The sequence below is a fragment of the Cucumis melo genome, chromosome 7 (genome assembly GCF_025177605.1).
Source record: "Cucumis melo cultivar AY chromosome 7, USDA_Cmelo_AY_1.0, whole genome shotgun sequence".
In the NCBI taxonomy this organism is placed as follows: Eukaryota; Viridiplantae; Streptophyta; class Magnoliopsida; order Cucurbitales; family Cucurbitaceae; genus Cucumis; species Cucumis melo.
In genome coordinates, this window is record NC_066863.1 from 25,001,000 (window position 1) to 25,015,304 (window position 14,305).

Consider the following 14,305-nt stretch of genomic DNA (forward strand, 5'->3'; position numbering starts at 1 on the left):
TAGATATGATGTAAGTTGTTTGAGAAAAGTATTTATAGAGCATGTTGAGTGAAAGCGTTTGATTTAAAAAAGGCAAACAAAAATACTTTTACGAATGCATAAATAAATAAGTTAAAATACCGTGTTTCGATCAATATTTCAAACGTCCATTTTTTTGACATTTTTTTTTACTTTAAAAAATTTTGTTTTCTTATTGTTGATATTATTTTAAATTTTGTTTCACTATTTATTAGTATTTTTACCCTAAAATTTTGAAAACACATTAAAAAAAAAAATCATTATGATTTAGTCAAATTCGATAAAAGTTAATCTTGAGAGACTAAATTTAAGATTCATTAAAAAGAAGGATTAAAATAAAAATTAAACATTTAAAATTATATCAACTAAAATTAAACTAAATATCAAAAAAAAGATTATTAAAAAAAAAATGTTGGACGATGGAACAAAGTTGTGAAATTAAGTGTGAGATAAAGTAATTAATCGTATTAATGTCGTATTACTTAGTTGTTATAATGTTAGATTTACACTGACCGTTGGGGGGGTTCGTTGGTTAGCTATTTGGATTTTTGTGAAATCATGAAGTTACCAAATACCCTCGTGGCATTTTTAACCTACAAAAAATAAGTCATATTCTAATTTATTTATAAAGCATTACAAATTACTCACTTTTTTTTCATTAAATATTAAATAAATGTGGGAATAAAGATTCGAACATTCCTTTTCTTTAGTAAAATCATGTTTTAACCAATTATTCTACATCTAGATTCGTTCTAATTATTCCAATCTCAATTTTATCAAGAGTTGACATGTTTTCTTTAAGTTTTACATAAAAGAAAAAAGAAAAAAGAAAAAGGAAAAAGATGCAATTTTTTTAATATAAAATATAGGAAAATTATTTAAATATTTATAAATATATATATTTTGGTTTATTTTGTTATAATAACGAATCTATTATCTATTTAAAATTAAATTATTTGTAAATATAAAAGAAGATGGACCAAAATGCAAAATATAAAAAAATAATAATAATAAGAGGGGTATAAATGCAAAAGAAACACTTTTACTGTTCCCTATACCTAAGGCAAACTACCCCCAATAATTTAATCAAAATGTAGAATTCACCTAATTAATATTTAAAACAAAGTTAATAATCACAATTAATCATAAATTTTATTCTCTAACTGCCTTTTAATTAATTTTCTTTTATTTCCCTTTTTCCAATGTGTTTTCATTTCACTCACCACTCTTTTCAAAAGCACATTGCCGAAATAAAGTTGTTTTGTTTAGATCTGCTCCTCTGTTTCTTTCCACACCTTCTATTCTCTGTTTTCACGGCCTCAATGGCTTCTTCTTCTTCCTCCTCCTAATTTGAGTTCGATTCCTGTCCTTCATTTACCTAAATTCCAGTTCGTTCCATTGAATTCAGCTGAACCCAGCTGGGGGTGGGCTTGAATGTTGCTGTTTCAGGGGAATGGCTGGAGCTCTGGTCAGTGAAGTATTCCGGTGACGTTGAAGATTGGTGAAGATGTTCAAGTCGGCGAGGTGGAGGAGTGAGAAGAACAGGATCAAAGCTGAGTTTAAATTGCAATTCTGTGCGACTCAGGTTGTTTGAGAATTGGAATGTCTATTTGGTTTAGGAAATGGGAAAACGGAAATGTAAGTTTGAATAACGAACTGTTTGTGGTTTTTTTTCAGGTTTCGGAATTTGGTGGGGATTCATTGATCATATCTGTGATTCCTGGTGATGTGGGGAAGCCGACGGTGAGACTGGAAAAGGCTACAGTGCGAGGAGGAAAATGTCGGTGGGAGAATCCGGCTTATGTAACAGTTAAGTTTGATGTAGACCAAAAAACTGGAAAGTTCACTGAGAAAATCTACCATTTTCGAGTCTCTACGGTATGAGGATTGTTTTTTCCTTCAATGTGTTTGTGGATATGTCATGTTGTGTGTGAGATATTTAATTTGTGGGTTTTGTTCAGGCATTGATCAAAGCTGGTTTAGTTGGTGAAGTTTCTATTGATTTTGCTAAATATGCCGAGGCCACCAAGCCTTTCTCTGCTTCTCTTCCCCTCCAGAATTCAAATTCTGCAGTTTTGCATGTTAGTTTCTCTCTATCTTTCTCTCTGTCTTGTTTACTCATAGTTGTAAAATGTTAAAAGTTTCTTGCTCTGTACAGATTTGGATACAAAGGATTCAGGAACATGCTGATCAAAGGTATTTGAGATGGTGAATTAGAGTCAATAAGTTTTGTGACTGTTTTCTTTTAGAACATTGGGATGATCTGCTCTGTTTGGTGAACGTTTTCAGAGATGTGGATGAATACGACGGTTTAAAATCTAGATCTCAAGACGAGAGCTTAAGCGGCTACTTGAACAACGAGGATGTAAACAAGAACAGTCAATCTGAAGTAAGATTGCTTCCTCAGTACGCCAAAAATGTATTTTCACCTTTCTTTGTCATCTTTTTACTTACATTCAGCTTAATTTTTACTCGAATTGATGAAATAATCAATTCTGACTTCTGTCTCACATTGTAGAAGGGAACACTTCATTAATTCACTATGAATCAAATCTCTCCTCTATTGATTTTGCAGAATGGGTTAAGTGATGAAGCTGAAAGAAATGGTGAAATAAATGGTGAACATAGAACATCAAGTGGATCTGACATTACTTTATCAAGTTATGAGAGTAGCTCTGGACTTGACAGTCCAATAGAAAATGGGATTAGGAATAACATCCACCAGCAACCTAACGGCTATCTTTCGCCATTAAACCACTCCCCCGTTTCTCACAAATCACCTGCTCGTGACGAGAATTTGACATTCCCGTGGAAGTGGTCGATGCAATCTGATCATGTAGCAACAACGGATGATTCGGGAGTCAATGGCCTTGTATTAGGAAGGTCGAAAAAGGAAGCTGATATTGAGATTGAGGAACTGAAGACTGAACTTTCTGTTTTGACCAGACGGGCGGACATGTCGGATATGGAATTGCAGACGCTTCGGAAACAGATAGTGAAAGAAAATAAGAGGAGCCAGGATCTTATGGGTGAGATTTCTATCTTGAAGGCAGAGAGGGATGAATGGAGAGCAGAATGTGAGAAGTTGAAGGGATTTCAAAAGCATATGGATGATGCAAAAGTTAAAAATAAGTCACAGTTTGATGGAGGTGATCTGCGGGCTCTATTAGAAGAAATGAGACAAGAACTGAATTATGAGAAAGACTTGAATGCCAATCTTCGGTTACAGCTACAGAAAACTCAAGAATCAAATACCGAGTTAATTTTAGCTGTACAAGATCTTGAGGAGATGCTGGAACAGAAGAACTGTGAAATATCAGATCTTTATGCCGAGTCAGAGTCCAAGAAGGCTGAAGAGATGAAAATAACTTGTTCAAAATGTCAAATAGAAGAGGATGAGGAGCTAAAAGCACTTGAAAATCTTGTGAATGATCAGAAGAATGATAGAAAAGCATATATGCTGGAGCAAAAAGTGATGGAACTCTACAATGAAATAGAACAACATATGCGAGATAAGGATGAGCTTGCGATGCAAATGGAGCAGCTTGCACTTGATTATGAGATATTGAAACAGGGAAACCATGATCTTTCCCGAAAACTGGAGCAAAGTCAACTTCGGGAACAATTGAAGATACAGCATGAGTCCTCCTCTTCCGCTGCTACGATAAATGAGCTTGAAAAGAAGATTGAGGGTCTCGAAAATGAACTTAAGCAGCAGTCGACTGAATATTCTAATACTTTGGCTACAATCAGGGAACTTCAATCCCATGCCAGAAGTTTGGAGGAAGAACTTGAGAAGCGGGAGCAAGATTTCGAAGCCGACTTGGAGGCAATGACACTTTCCAAGGTTGAGCAAGAGCAAAGGGCTATACGAGCAGAAGAAGCTTTAAGGAAAATGAGGTTGAGAAATGCTCATACTGCAGAAAAGCTTCAGGAGGAATTTGGAAGACTTTCCAAGCAGATGACTTCTACATTTGAGGCAAATGAGAATGTGGCTTTGAAAGCACTTGCAGAAGCTAGCGAGCTCCGCTCACAGAGAAGTCACTTGGAAGAAGCTCTCCAGAAAGCAAATGAAGAGCTACGATCTGTGAGAGAAAATTATGAGGAAAAATTGCAGGAGCTTTCTCATCAAATCAAGAGCAACGCAAGTCAAATAGCACAAATGATATCAGAACTTGAGACCAAGTCCAAACAACTCGAACATCAGAAGAAAAACGAGGATATGAAGTCTGAATCTTTCTCTCAGGAAATCCAAATGCTCAAATCCGAGATTGACCAACTCATAGGAGAGAATAGTAATCTTAAAAAACAAGCTGGACAGGTAGAGACTATGAGAGTAGAATTAGAGCAAATGAAGACATTAGTTATAGAAACCGAGAAGCTAATACAAACAAGAAATACAGAAAGAAATGAGCTGGAGAGTACAGTTGTATTGGCAAAAAAAGAATCGAATATATTAATGGACGAGTTGGAGGAATTAAGGAATTCAAAAGCCGAAAAGGAGACTTTGGTAGGACTTCTACAATCAGAGTTGCAGAATCTCAAAGTTGAATGCAATGACTTAAAGCATTCTTTGACCGAGGATGAGATGGAGAAAGAGAAACTTAGAAAGCAGGTATTGCAACTGAAAGGTGAACTGAAGGAGGCATGTAATAATTATGAGAAAAAGCTCAAGCATAACAATGGACGTGGAGCAACTATTGGGGGAAACAAAACTGCTCAAAAACAGAAACTAAACCCAGTTTCTAATGGCTCTGCTGAAGTTGCAAATTTGAGGGAGAAAATCAAAATCCTCGAGGTAACATGTGCTTTCGAGCAGAACAGAACTTGATTGGAGATTTATATATTTGACAACATAGTACATGCTAATTGACTTTCCTCATGAATTCTCTTTATTGTCTTGCAGAGACAGATAAAACTAAATGAAATCACCTTAGAAACATCAGACAACTCATTTCTCCAAAAGGAAGAGGAATTCTGCAATAGAATCATAGAGTTGGAGAAAAGACTTGAAGAACTAAACCATTTGGAAACACGTCAAAAGGTTAGAGAATGGTTCAAATATTAAGACATGTAAATACAGTTCAAAGTATTGTACATTAGATTTACCAGAGTCTACTGTTAAGTATCACATAATTTCCATCTCATTTACAGCTAACCAACGATCGAAACGACACTACTTCACATGGAGAAATATCAGAGGAGACGAGAAAGACAGCGGACGACTTAAGCAATAAATTATCAGTCAATAGGTACTAATTCGAAACAACCAAAGTTCAATTACTTTCTTATATTCCCTTTCTGCTTCTACTTGTTGGAATCCAATTTCATCTCTTTCTCTGCAGCAACAAGAATTCATTTGAAACAACGCCAAAACTACCTGCTGTTGACGACAGCGATGGCAACCTTGCTAAACTGTTGACAGAATTGTCAACATTAAAAGAGAAGAACCAATCAATGGAAAGTGAACTAAAAGATATGCAAGAGAGATATTCAGAGATAAGTCTTAAGTTTGCAGAAGTAGAAGGTGAAAGGCAGCAGCTAGTAATGACTGTGCGTAATCTCAAGAATGCAAAGAGGAATTAACTCTTCTCTAACACACTTGTACTTGAATACCCATATATAATGTATAGTTGAGAAGCTTCTTTTACTATAGTGAATAAATTAATTGTATATTGTATTTGTTTCCACTCAAAAGTTTACCCCTGCCCTTGTTGGGTTACAGAAAAAAGCTCTATGTTAGATCTCCATCAATGTCCAACCATTCTTGTAAACTTCGATACGGAGAAAATGATAGTTAATGGATAATAGTTATTCTCATGATTGAAAAGGAAAAGAAATATGTACATAAACAAATTTCTTCTCTCTTCTCTGTTTTTTCTTTATTTCTTCTCACTTTTTTTTTTTGTTCAGTTCATCATAAGCATTAAACTGGAAAGACCGCCCAACCCCTTGTGATCGACAACACCAAGATTTCTCAAACCGAATTGATCCGACCGATAAAAACTGATGTATGGGTGGTCGGTATCGGTTTGAGCCAAAATCAACGTCAACCAACCGATGATCTAAATGAGTGAACATTTTTCTAGAAATTGTTTCCTACCTGTTATTTTCTAGAGTAAAAATAAATATTGCAATGGCAAATTGATGACAAATTCATTTCAATTACATTCAAAGAAAAATACAGTATTTAAAGTCTTAAAAATAACTACCCACTAACATCATGACCCTAAACTTTCTCCACTAACATCATGACCCTAGACTTTCTCCATGATTACAAATCATGAATGACTAATTCCTAAGAAATAGGAACAAACTTGGACTAAATTAACTTAACAAAGATAAACACACATGAGCATGTTTCAATCCTAAAGCACTTTCTTAACACTCCTCCTTGCTTTAGGAGTTGCAAACACCAAGTTTTGACCTTAGAAACTCGAACTTGCAAGTAGGCAACGGTTTAGTTAATATGTCTGCAACTTGATCTTCTGTTTTGCAGTAGACAAGAATCACCTCTCCACTTTTCTGCACCTCCCTTAAAAAAAATAACTTGATGTTAAAATGTTTAGTCTTCTTATAAAACACAGGATTATGAGAAATAGCAATAGCCGCTTTGTTATCAACAAGAATCTCCGTGCTTTTCTTCTGCTCCAGATCAAGGTCAAGTAAAATTTTCCTCAGCCATAAAGCTTGATTGGCAGTAGCTGTTGCAGCAATAAATTCTGCTTCAGCAGTGGATTGGGCTACAATCTCTTGCTTTTTCGAGCTCCAAGAGAAAACACCAGAGCTAAGAGTAAAACAGTAACCTAAAGTGCTTCTCATATCATCAATGGAACCTCCCCAATCACTATCAGAAAAACCAATCAGTTTGAACTCCTTGCCCCTAGTGAACTTAACACCAAAATCACTTGTGCCTTTGACATATCGTATCACTCTTTTTGCTGCCTTAAGATGTAATTCACTTGCACAATGCATGAAACGAGACAAAATACTCACAGCATTCAAAATATCAGGTCTTGTTGCTGTGAGATACATCAAGCAACCAATTAAACTCCTAAAATATCCTTCATCAACTTTGTCAGCACCATCTTCTTTGCACAACTTCTCTTTTTGATTCATTGGAGTGCTTACAGCCTTACACTCATCCATCTTAAACTTCTTTAGTATTTCCTTTGCATATTTTTTCTGACAAATGAAAACTTCACCTTGCCCTTGCTTGATCTCTATGCCAAGGAAGTAGGACATGAGCCCGAGATCTGTCATTTCAAACATCTTCATCATCTCCCATTTGAAATTTTGAATATGATCTGCATTGTTTCCTGTAACCAGTAGGTCATCAACATACAGTGAAACAATAAGAATGTTAGTACCATTGTGCTTAACATATAAGGTTGATTCTGATAGACTTTTCAAAAATCCCAAGCTCAGTAAATGTTCATCAATTTTGCTATACCAAGCTCTTGGAGCTTGTTTTAAACCATAAAGAGCCTTCTTGAGAAGATAGACTTTATTTCTTTCACCTTGCTTCTCACATCCTTCGGGCTGCTCAACATAAATTTCTTCTTGTAAGACACCATTCAAAAAAGCTGATTTGACATCCAACTGATACAATTTCCACCCCTTTTGTGCAGCTATTGCAAATAGTAATCTGATTGTGTCCATTCTAGCAACAGGAGCAAAAGTATCAGAGTAATCAACACCAAAGATTTGAGCATACCCTTTAATCACAAGCCTGGCTTTGTGCTTGTTAATCGAGCCATCAGCATTAAGCTTGGTTCTAAACACCCATTTAACTCCAATTACCTTCCTATCTTGAGGTCTGTCAACAAGGATCCAAGTTTTGTTCTTCTCTATCATTGACAACTCCTCCTCCATTGCAGCTATCCACCTTTGATCTTTCTTTGCTTCTGCATAGTTTGCAGGTTCACACACAGCAACATTGCACCTTTCATAAATATCAGAAAGCAACCTTGTTCCTCTCACGGAAGCATCATCTACTATTTCATTCTGCCTGTCATCTTCCTCTTCAATGCTTGAATCAAAAAACTTGAATTTCATCTTTTCCAAGGTCTGACCTTTCTTCTCTGCATCATCAAAGTTCCACTCTTCATCTTCCTCGAAGTGAACATCCCTGCTCACGACAATCTTTCCAGTTTGTGGCTAGAAAATTTTATAGGCTTTGCTGATAGAACTATAGCCTATAAAGACACCCGGTGAAGCTCTCCTATCAAGTTTGTCACGCTTGCTCTGTGGAACATGAGTAAAACACAAACAACCAAATACTTTGAGAAATTTCAATGATGGTTTGTACCCATACCATGCCTCAAATGGTGTCTTTTCCTTCGATGCTTTTGTGGGAAGCCTATTTTGAAGAAATACAGCTGTATTTGCTGCCTCTGCCCAAAACTTCTTTGGCAAACTCTTTTCATGCAGCATGCATCATGTCATCTCCATGATGTATCTATTTCTCCTCTCACTAACTCCATTTTTTTGAGGAGTGTAAGGAGCTGTAAGTTGATGTTTTATGCCTGAATCTTCACAAAACTTGTCAAATTCTGCCGAAACATACTCTTTCCCATTGTCAGACCTTACCATTTGAATTTTGCAACCACTTTCATTTTCAACTCTTGTCTTGAACTTCCAAAAGACATGAGCAACCTCTGATTTAAACTTCAAGAAAAAAATCCAGCACATTCTGGTGAAGTCATCAATAAAAGCAATATAATAGAGACTGCCTTTTAAAGAAGGTGTTCTCTGAGGACCTGCAACATCTGTGTGAATGAGCTGCAATTTTTGAGTGGCTCTCCAAGATGACTTGGGAAATGACTTCCTATTTTGCTTTCCAAAATGACACGCTTTGCAGCTTGAGATTTCTTCACTAAGCTTGGGAAAATCAAGTGCCAACTCCGTTAGTTGTAGCAGCCCTTGATGATGATAGTGACCGACTCTTTTGTGCCAAAGCTGTGTTTCATCTTCTTTGAGAGCAAAAACAGATTGCTCCTCCTCTAAAGGATTAAGTGAAAAACTTTTTCCTTTCATTTTTACTTTGAAAATATCTTGATTTGCTGCATCCTTAATCAAGCAATATTCATTTTCAAAAGTAACTTTAAAACCTTTTTCAATAAGTTGACCCACACTCAACAAATTTTGGTTAATGTCAGGTACAAAAAGAACATCTTGTATATGTTTTGTACCTTTACAACTGGCAATCGCAATTGTCCCTTTTCCTTTGACTGAGATGTAGTCTCCATTGCCAATTCTGACTTTGGTGATATTTGTTGGCTTCAGATCTTTAAACAACTCCTTGTCATGAGTCATATGGTTGGTACATCCACTGTCAATCAGCCAGCTTTCATTTGACTCACCACCCACGAAGCATGTTGCCACAAACAATTGATCCTCCTCCTCCTCCTCCTCCTCCTGATAAGCAATTTTGGCCTCTACACCTTGTTGTTGATTATTGTTCCTGCAAATTACAGCTTCATGCCCCATTTGGTTACATTTGGTGCACTTGGCGTTTGGTCTCCTCCAGCATTTAAAAGGAGGATGACCCTGTTTATTGCAATGTGAACAGGGAGGATAGGATCCCTTCTTGACTCCTGCTTTGTTGTACGTTGAAGATTCTCTAGTAGAAATTTGATTCTTCTTGAACTTCTTCTTCTTATTGTTCCTAACGTTCTCATGATGCTTCGCTGGCAAGGCTCCTTCAACAGCACCTTCTTGCCTCATGGCTCTTCTTTGTTCCTGCGCTTGCAAAGCATTGAGTATCTCTGCAAGAGTGATTTGAGTCAAATCTTTGGTATTTTCTAAGGCAGAAATAGATGCCTCAAATTTTTCAGGCACTGATACAAGAATTTTTTCTACAATTCTTGAGTCCTTGAACACAGAACCAAGTAATCTGATTTGGTTTGCAATGTCCAATAACCTAACAGAATACTCTTTAATTGATTCTGTTTCCTTCATCTTCTGCAACTCGAATTCTCGAATCAAGTTTAGCACACGCATTCCTTTGATTCTTTCATCTCCCTCATATTCTGACTTGAGATAATTCCATATCTCATATGCTGATCTCAGAGTCATAATTCTAGTGAAAATAGTAGATGAGACTGCAGCAAACAGACATGCCTTTGCCTTGGATTTCTTTGTCTTCTTCTCCTTTTGCGCTTTGATTTGTGCCATGGTAGGATTGTCTGGAAGAGCAGGAATTTCATAATCCTCTTCCACTGCTTCCCAAATATCCAAAGCTTCCATATAAGCTTCCATACGAACTGCCCAAACTTGGTAGTTGTCTCCATCAAATATCAATGGAGAAATTGAAGTGAAACTAGAACTTGTTATGGCGTCCATGACACAACAACTCACACTCACAGATCCCTTAAGAAGAGAGCTCTGATACCAATTGTTATTTTCTAGAGTAAAAATAAATATTGCAATGGCAAATTGAAGACAAATTCATTTCAATTACATTCAAAGAAAAATACAGTATTTAAAGTCTTAAAAATAACTACCCACTAACATCATGACCCTAAACTTTCTCCACTAACATCATGACCCTAAACTTTCTCCACTAATCAACATGACCCTAGACTTTCTCCATGATTACAAATCATGAATGACTAATTCCTAAGAAATAGGAACAAACTTGGACTAAATTAACTTAACAAAGATAAACACACATGAGCATGTTTCAATCCTAAAGCACTTTCTTAACACTACCTAACCATTAAAATAGTAGACTAGATCTTCATGTCTGTTCAATCCAAAAGTTTTGTTTACTTATCATACCCTATTATAATGCTTAATTATTCCATTAAGAGAGTTTGACCAAAGTCTATTATATAGACAAATGAAAATGGACCAATATTTGTATAGATTTGGTTCATTGCCTTAGTCTAACCTCAAAAAGTTATATTTTGTCGTTTAAGCTGGCCGGTCAAAGCCGACCATGCATATCTACTCATAATTCAATCGGTAAATTGAATTATGTGATATCGATATAAATATCATGAATCTTTAACATCTTTTATAAATACTCGTAAAACACAAAAAAAAAAAAAAACATCTATTAGACCACTGTAAATAGAAATATTAATAACAGTTTTATAAACATAAATAAATCGTATAAACTTCGTGACATATAAAAATATCTGTCAATATCGATATTTTATCTGTACAATTGAAATCTCAACGTCTTATTGTCATCAATATTTTAATCCTTATTCATCAGAAACTTCGATGATCATTTTATAGCTTGAAATATTTTTAACGAAAATGCATTTGGGATCATTTCTCATTTCATTTGAGTTAGATAAAACATCAATTTTTGGTTGAAATTCTTTTAAGTTATTTAATACGGATGGAAAATGTCGATTTACTAATGAAACTACATCCATTAAGGTAAGATTCATTTGTTTTTGTGTCAACTCGAATAAACAAATACAATGAGACAAGCATATACTTTTTGATGACTTAAGCAATGTGGGAATGGCTATCATATTTAAATATTTCATGACATGACATTCACAACTTGGTGAGAGAAGTGAGGAATATATTAGATTCAAAGTCTAAATTGGTTGGCATCAGTTTAGGGATTTAGCATATACCATAAGAATCTGCTTGACACGGAAACAATTTTTTTCAAACCAAACATTGTTCGATTGAAATACGAGTATCAGTAATCATAAAATTTGTGATTCAAATCTTTTTATTTTCAACTCTACTTAAAAAGAAGAAAGGAAAACAAAAATGAATAAGAAATTTCCGCCATTATTAATTGAAATTACAAAGTTAATTATTAGACTCAAAAGTTCAACCATGGTTAAATGAATACATTCCAATCTAAAATGGTACATTTTGTCCTTTTAAGCAACAACATCAATTCAAATCAACGATGACATATTCATATGACATTATCAACTGTTCCACTAATAAATTAATTATATGATTAATGTATTGAGATCTATAATCATCCTATAACCATGGTCTAAACCCAAGTTGAAACCAAGATTAAAATTATAAAATAAAAGAGTGTCTTTATTTATATTAGATACATACATTAAATAGACATATAGCATAATACCAAATATATTATTCCATACTCATTTTAAAAAAGTATTACTCCATGAAATAATTCATCTTTTCTTAATAACAAAATTTAGTTTAAACGGCAATCGCAAATATAACACTCAAACTATCACCACATGAGAAACAATGCAAAAGAATTTACAAATATATCTAAATTTAGATTTAGTTTTTAAAATTCATCATATAGTTTATCGTTAATAAACATTATTATATTTATAATTTAAAAAAAAAACATTCTTACACACATAACTCTTTTTATTTTTTTTAAGAAAAAAATTTCTTACCATCAAACAAAAAAAGAACGATTAAGTTTGAACGATCGTAAAATCTAAGAAATTGTTTAATCCTTAAACCGTAATATAATGAATCAATTATATAACGTTTTATAATTATGGAGATTAGGTAAATAAATCGATTATTTTTAAAATAAAGTTTGTAAAAAGAAAGGAAAACAGTATAACATTGAAATTTTTTAAAAAGTTGGATTAAAGTAAATACAAACATCAAAGTTCACTAAATTAAAAAATGTATAATTTGAAACAAATTCAAACAGTAGGTTGAATGATTAATTATATGAGAGAGTGACATCACCCTAAAAGGTATAATTTGTCTTAACCAACAAAAACAAATATTTAAATCAAAACCCAATAACGACGGCTTATATCATAAGTTTAGTGTAAATAATTATCATAAACCTTCCCTTAATCATGATTCCATTTGTTAAAATAAACAAAAAAAAAGCGTTAATTAGACTGAGTAACCTTAATCGGAGCAGGCTGGCCGGCCGCAGTAGCATTCCAATTTCCACAACGTGATCTATAAATTCACAATCCTCCTTCCATAAATCTTCAATAGAATCTCCAAGAACCTCCGGCGGTTTTCGATCCAATCATGAGGCAAGCAGGAGCATATTCCGGCGTGATGTACTGGAAGACAGGGCCGCACTCGCTGCCGTTAGCGAGGATAAAGAAGATCATGAAGAAATCGGGAGAGGAGGTGAAGATGATCTCCGGTGAGGCTCCGATCGTGTTCTCGAAGGCGTGTGAATTGTTCATCGAAGAATTGACGAAGAGATCGTGGATGATTGCGATGCAGAGTAAGAAGAGGATGCTTCATAAAGAGGATGTGGCTTCCGCTATTCTGGCGACGGATGTTTTCGATTTTCTGATCGGATTGATCTTCAATGAAACCGCCGCCACCGCGGGAGATGTTGGTGAAAGTGAAAATATTTCGGTAGGTTGTTGAAAGGATGGTTTGAAGTATTTTCCATGAATTGAGTTTTCAATTTGTCAATCAATGATAAAATGTAAAATACGATTCTCATATATGTGGTTCCATTTATAACAAACGTTTCAACTATGCATGTCTTTCTCATCTATTTAAATTATCAAAACAATCGTACTCAAATTTGTTCGAGAGAACCATCTAAAATAGACTAAATTAAACAATTCATTCTTATCGTAATAGACACAAATAGTAACAGAGATATCGTAATTAAATTAGTCAAAGTAAACAAATTTGAATATTTAGAAGTTATAATATCTTAAATCAATCTACGGTCTTTCTAAAGGTTGGTTGGTTGGTTTGCATCTCTACCCATTTATGGGAAAGGTTATTCCACATTTAATCAATCAAATGTTGATTTGAATATAATCTTTTAACACATTAATTTCAATATTTCATGAGGTCATTATTGGCAGAATAATGGCCTCTCTTTTTTCACATAATAATCCATTTCAATTAACTAACAACATCCAATTTTTCAATTCTTTCCTACTATATATACACACCCGTATGTGTTTCAACGACTCTCAATATCTTTGACTAATTAACGTGAGACTTTTGGCCACATTTTTACATGTACTATGTAGTATAACATGTTAGATAATTGTTATTGTCAAGATTTAACGTGTCTATGTCTATATAACGTTATTAGTCAATTTTTTTTTTACAAAATTGATCCTAAACAAACCATAATTGATTTAAATATTCGAACCAACCTCGCTATCAGTGAATAAGGGTTGGTCGGTCAATCGTTTTTGTCGAGTTCATTTAACACTTAGAAATATTTTTTAGAAATTCTCAATTTAAAACATTTCGAAATCGATCTCAACCGACCTCACTCGTTTTCCGACCGACCAACTTTGATTTTATCGGTCGACTTGGTTTTTCGGTCCATCATATCTACCCCTACTATATATAT

General features: G+C 34.5%; 2 protein-coding genes across 3 annotated transcripts; both read left to right on the plus strand.

The window, feature by feature from the left end:
* The first annotated feature begins 1,227 nt into the window (after window positions 1–1,227).
* On the plus strand, window positions 1,228–5,885 carry LOC103493151 (uncharacterized). 2 transcript variants are annotated; one of them, XM_008453798.3, is made up of 9 exons: window positions 1,228–1,603; window positions 1,696–1,896; window positions 1,980–2,099; window positions 2,177–2,214; window positions 2,308–2,437; window positions 2,594–4,816; window positions 4,925–5,062; window positions 5,173–5,270; window positions 5,364–5,885. In XM_008453798.3, exons 1-9 carry the CDS (start codon window positions 1,526–1,528, stop codon window positions 5,602–5,604), a joined length of 3,267 nt encoding a protein of 1,088 aa, XP_008452020.2. In that variant the 5' UTR covers window positions 1,228–1,525; the 3' UTR covers window positions 5,605–5,885. The 2 variants fall into 2 exon arrangements, with proteins under 2 accessions (XP_008452020.2, XP_008452021.2); XM_008453799.3 differs by having other exon boundaries at window positions 2,308–2,407.
* A 6,955-nt stretch (window positions 5,886–12,840) lies between these two features.
* LOC103493153 (nuclear transcription factor Y subunit C-2-like) lies at window positions 12,841–13,347 on the plus strand. Its single transcript, XM_008453800.3, has one exon. The coding sequence runs from the start codon at window positions 12,994–12,996 to the stop codon at window positions 13,345–13,347; it is 354 nt and encodes a 117-aa protein (XP_008452022.1). The 5' UTR covers window positions 12,841–12,993.
* Window positions 13,348–14,305: the final 958 nt, after the last annotated feature.

Excerpts from the sequence above, each read along its gene's own strand:
- LOC103493151 (XM_008453798.3), top strand. The coding sequence starts at position 1,526 with ATGTTCAAGTCGGCGAGGTGGAGGAGTGAGAAGAACAGGATCAAAGCT. Across the intron at positions 4,817-4,924 it reads AGAAAATCAAAATCCTCGAG|AGACAGATAAAACTAAATGA; the intron begins GTAACATGTGCT and ends ATTGTCTTGCAG. Across the intron at positions 5,271-5,363 it reads AATAAATTATCAGTCAATAG|CAACAAGAATTCATTTGAAA; the intron begins GTACTAATTCGA and ends CTTTCTCTGCAG.
- LOC103493153 (XM_008453800.3), top strand. The coding sequence starts at position 12,994 with ATGAGGCAAGCAGGAGCATATTCCGGCGTGATGTACTGGAAGACAGGG.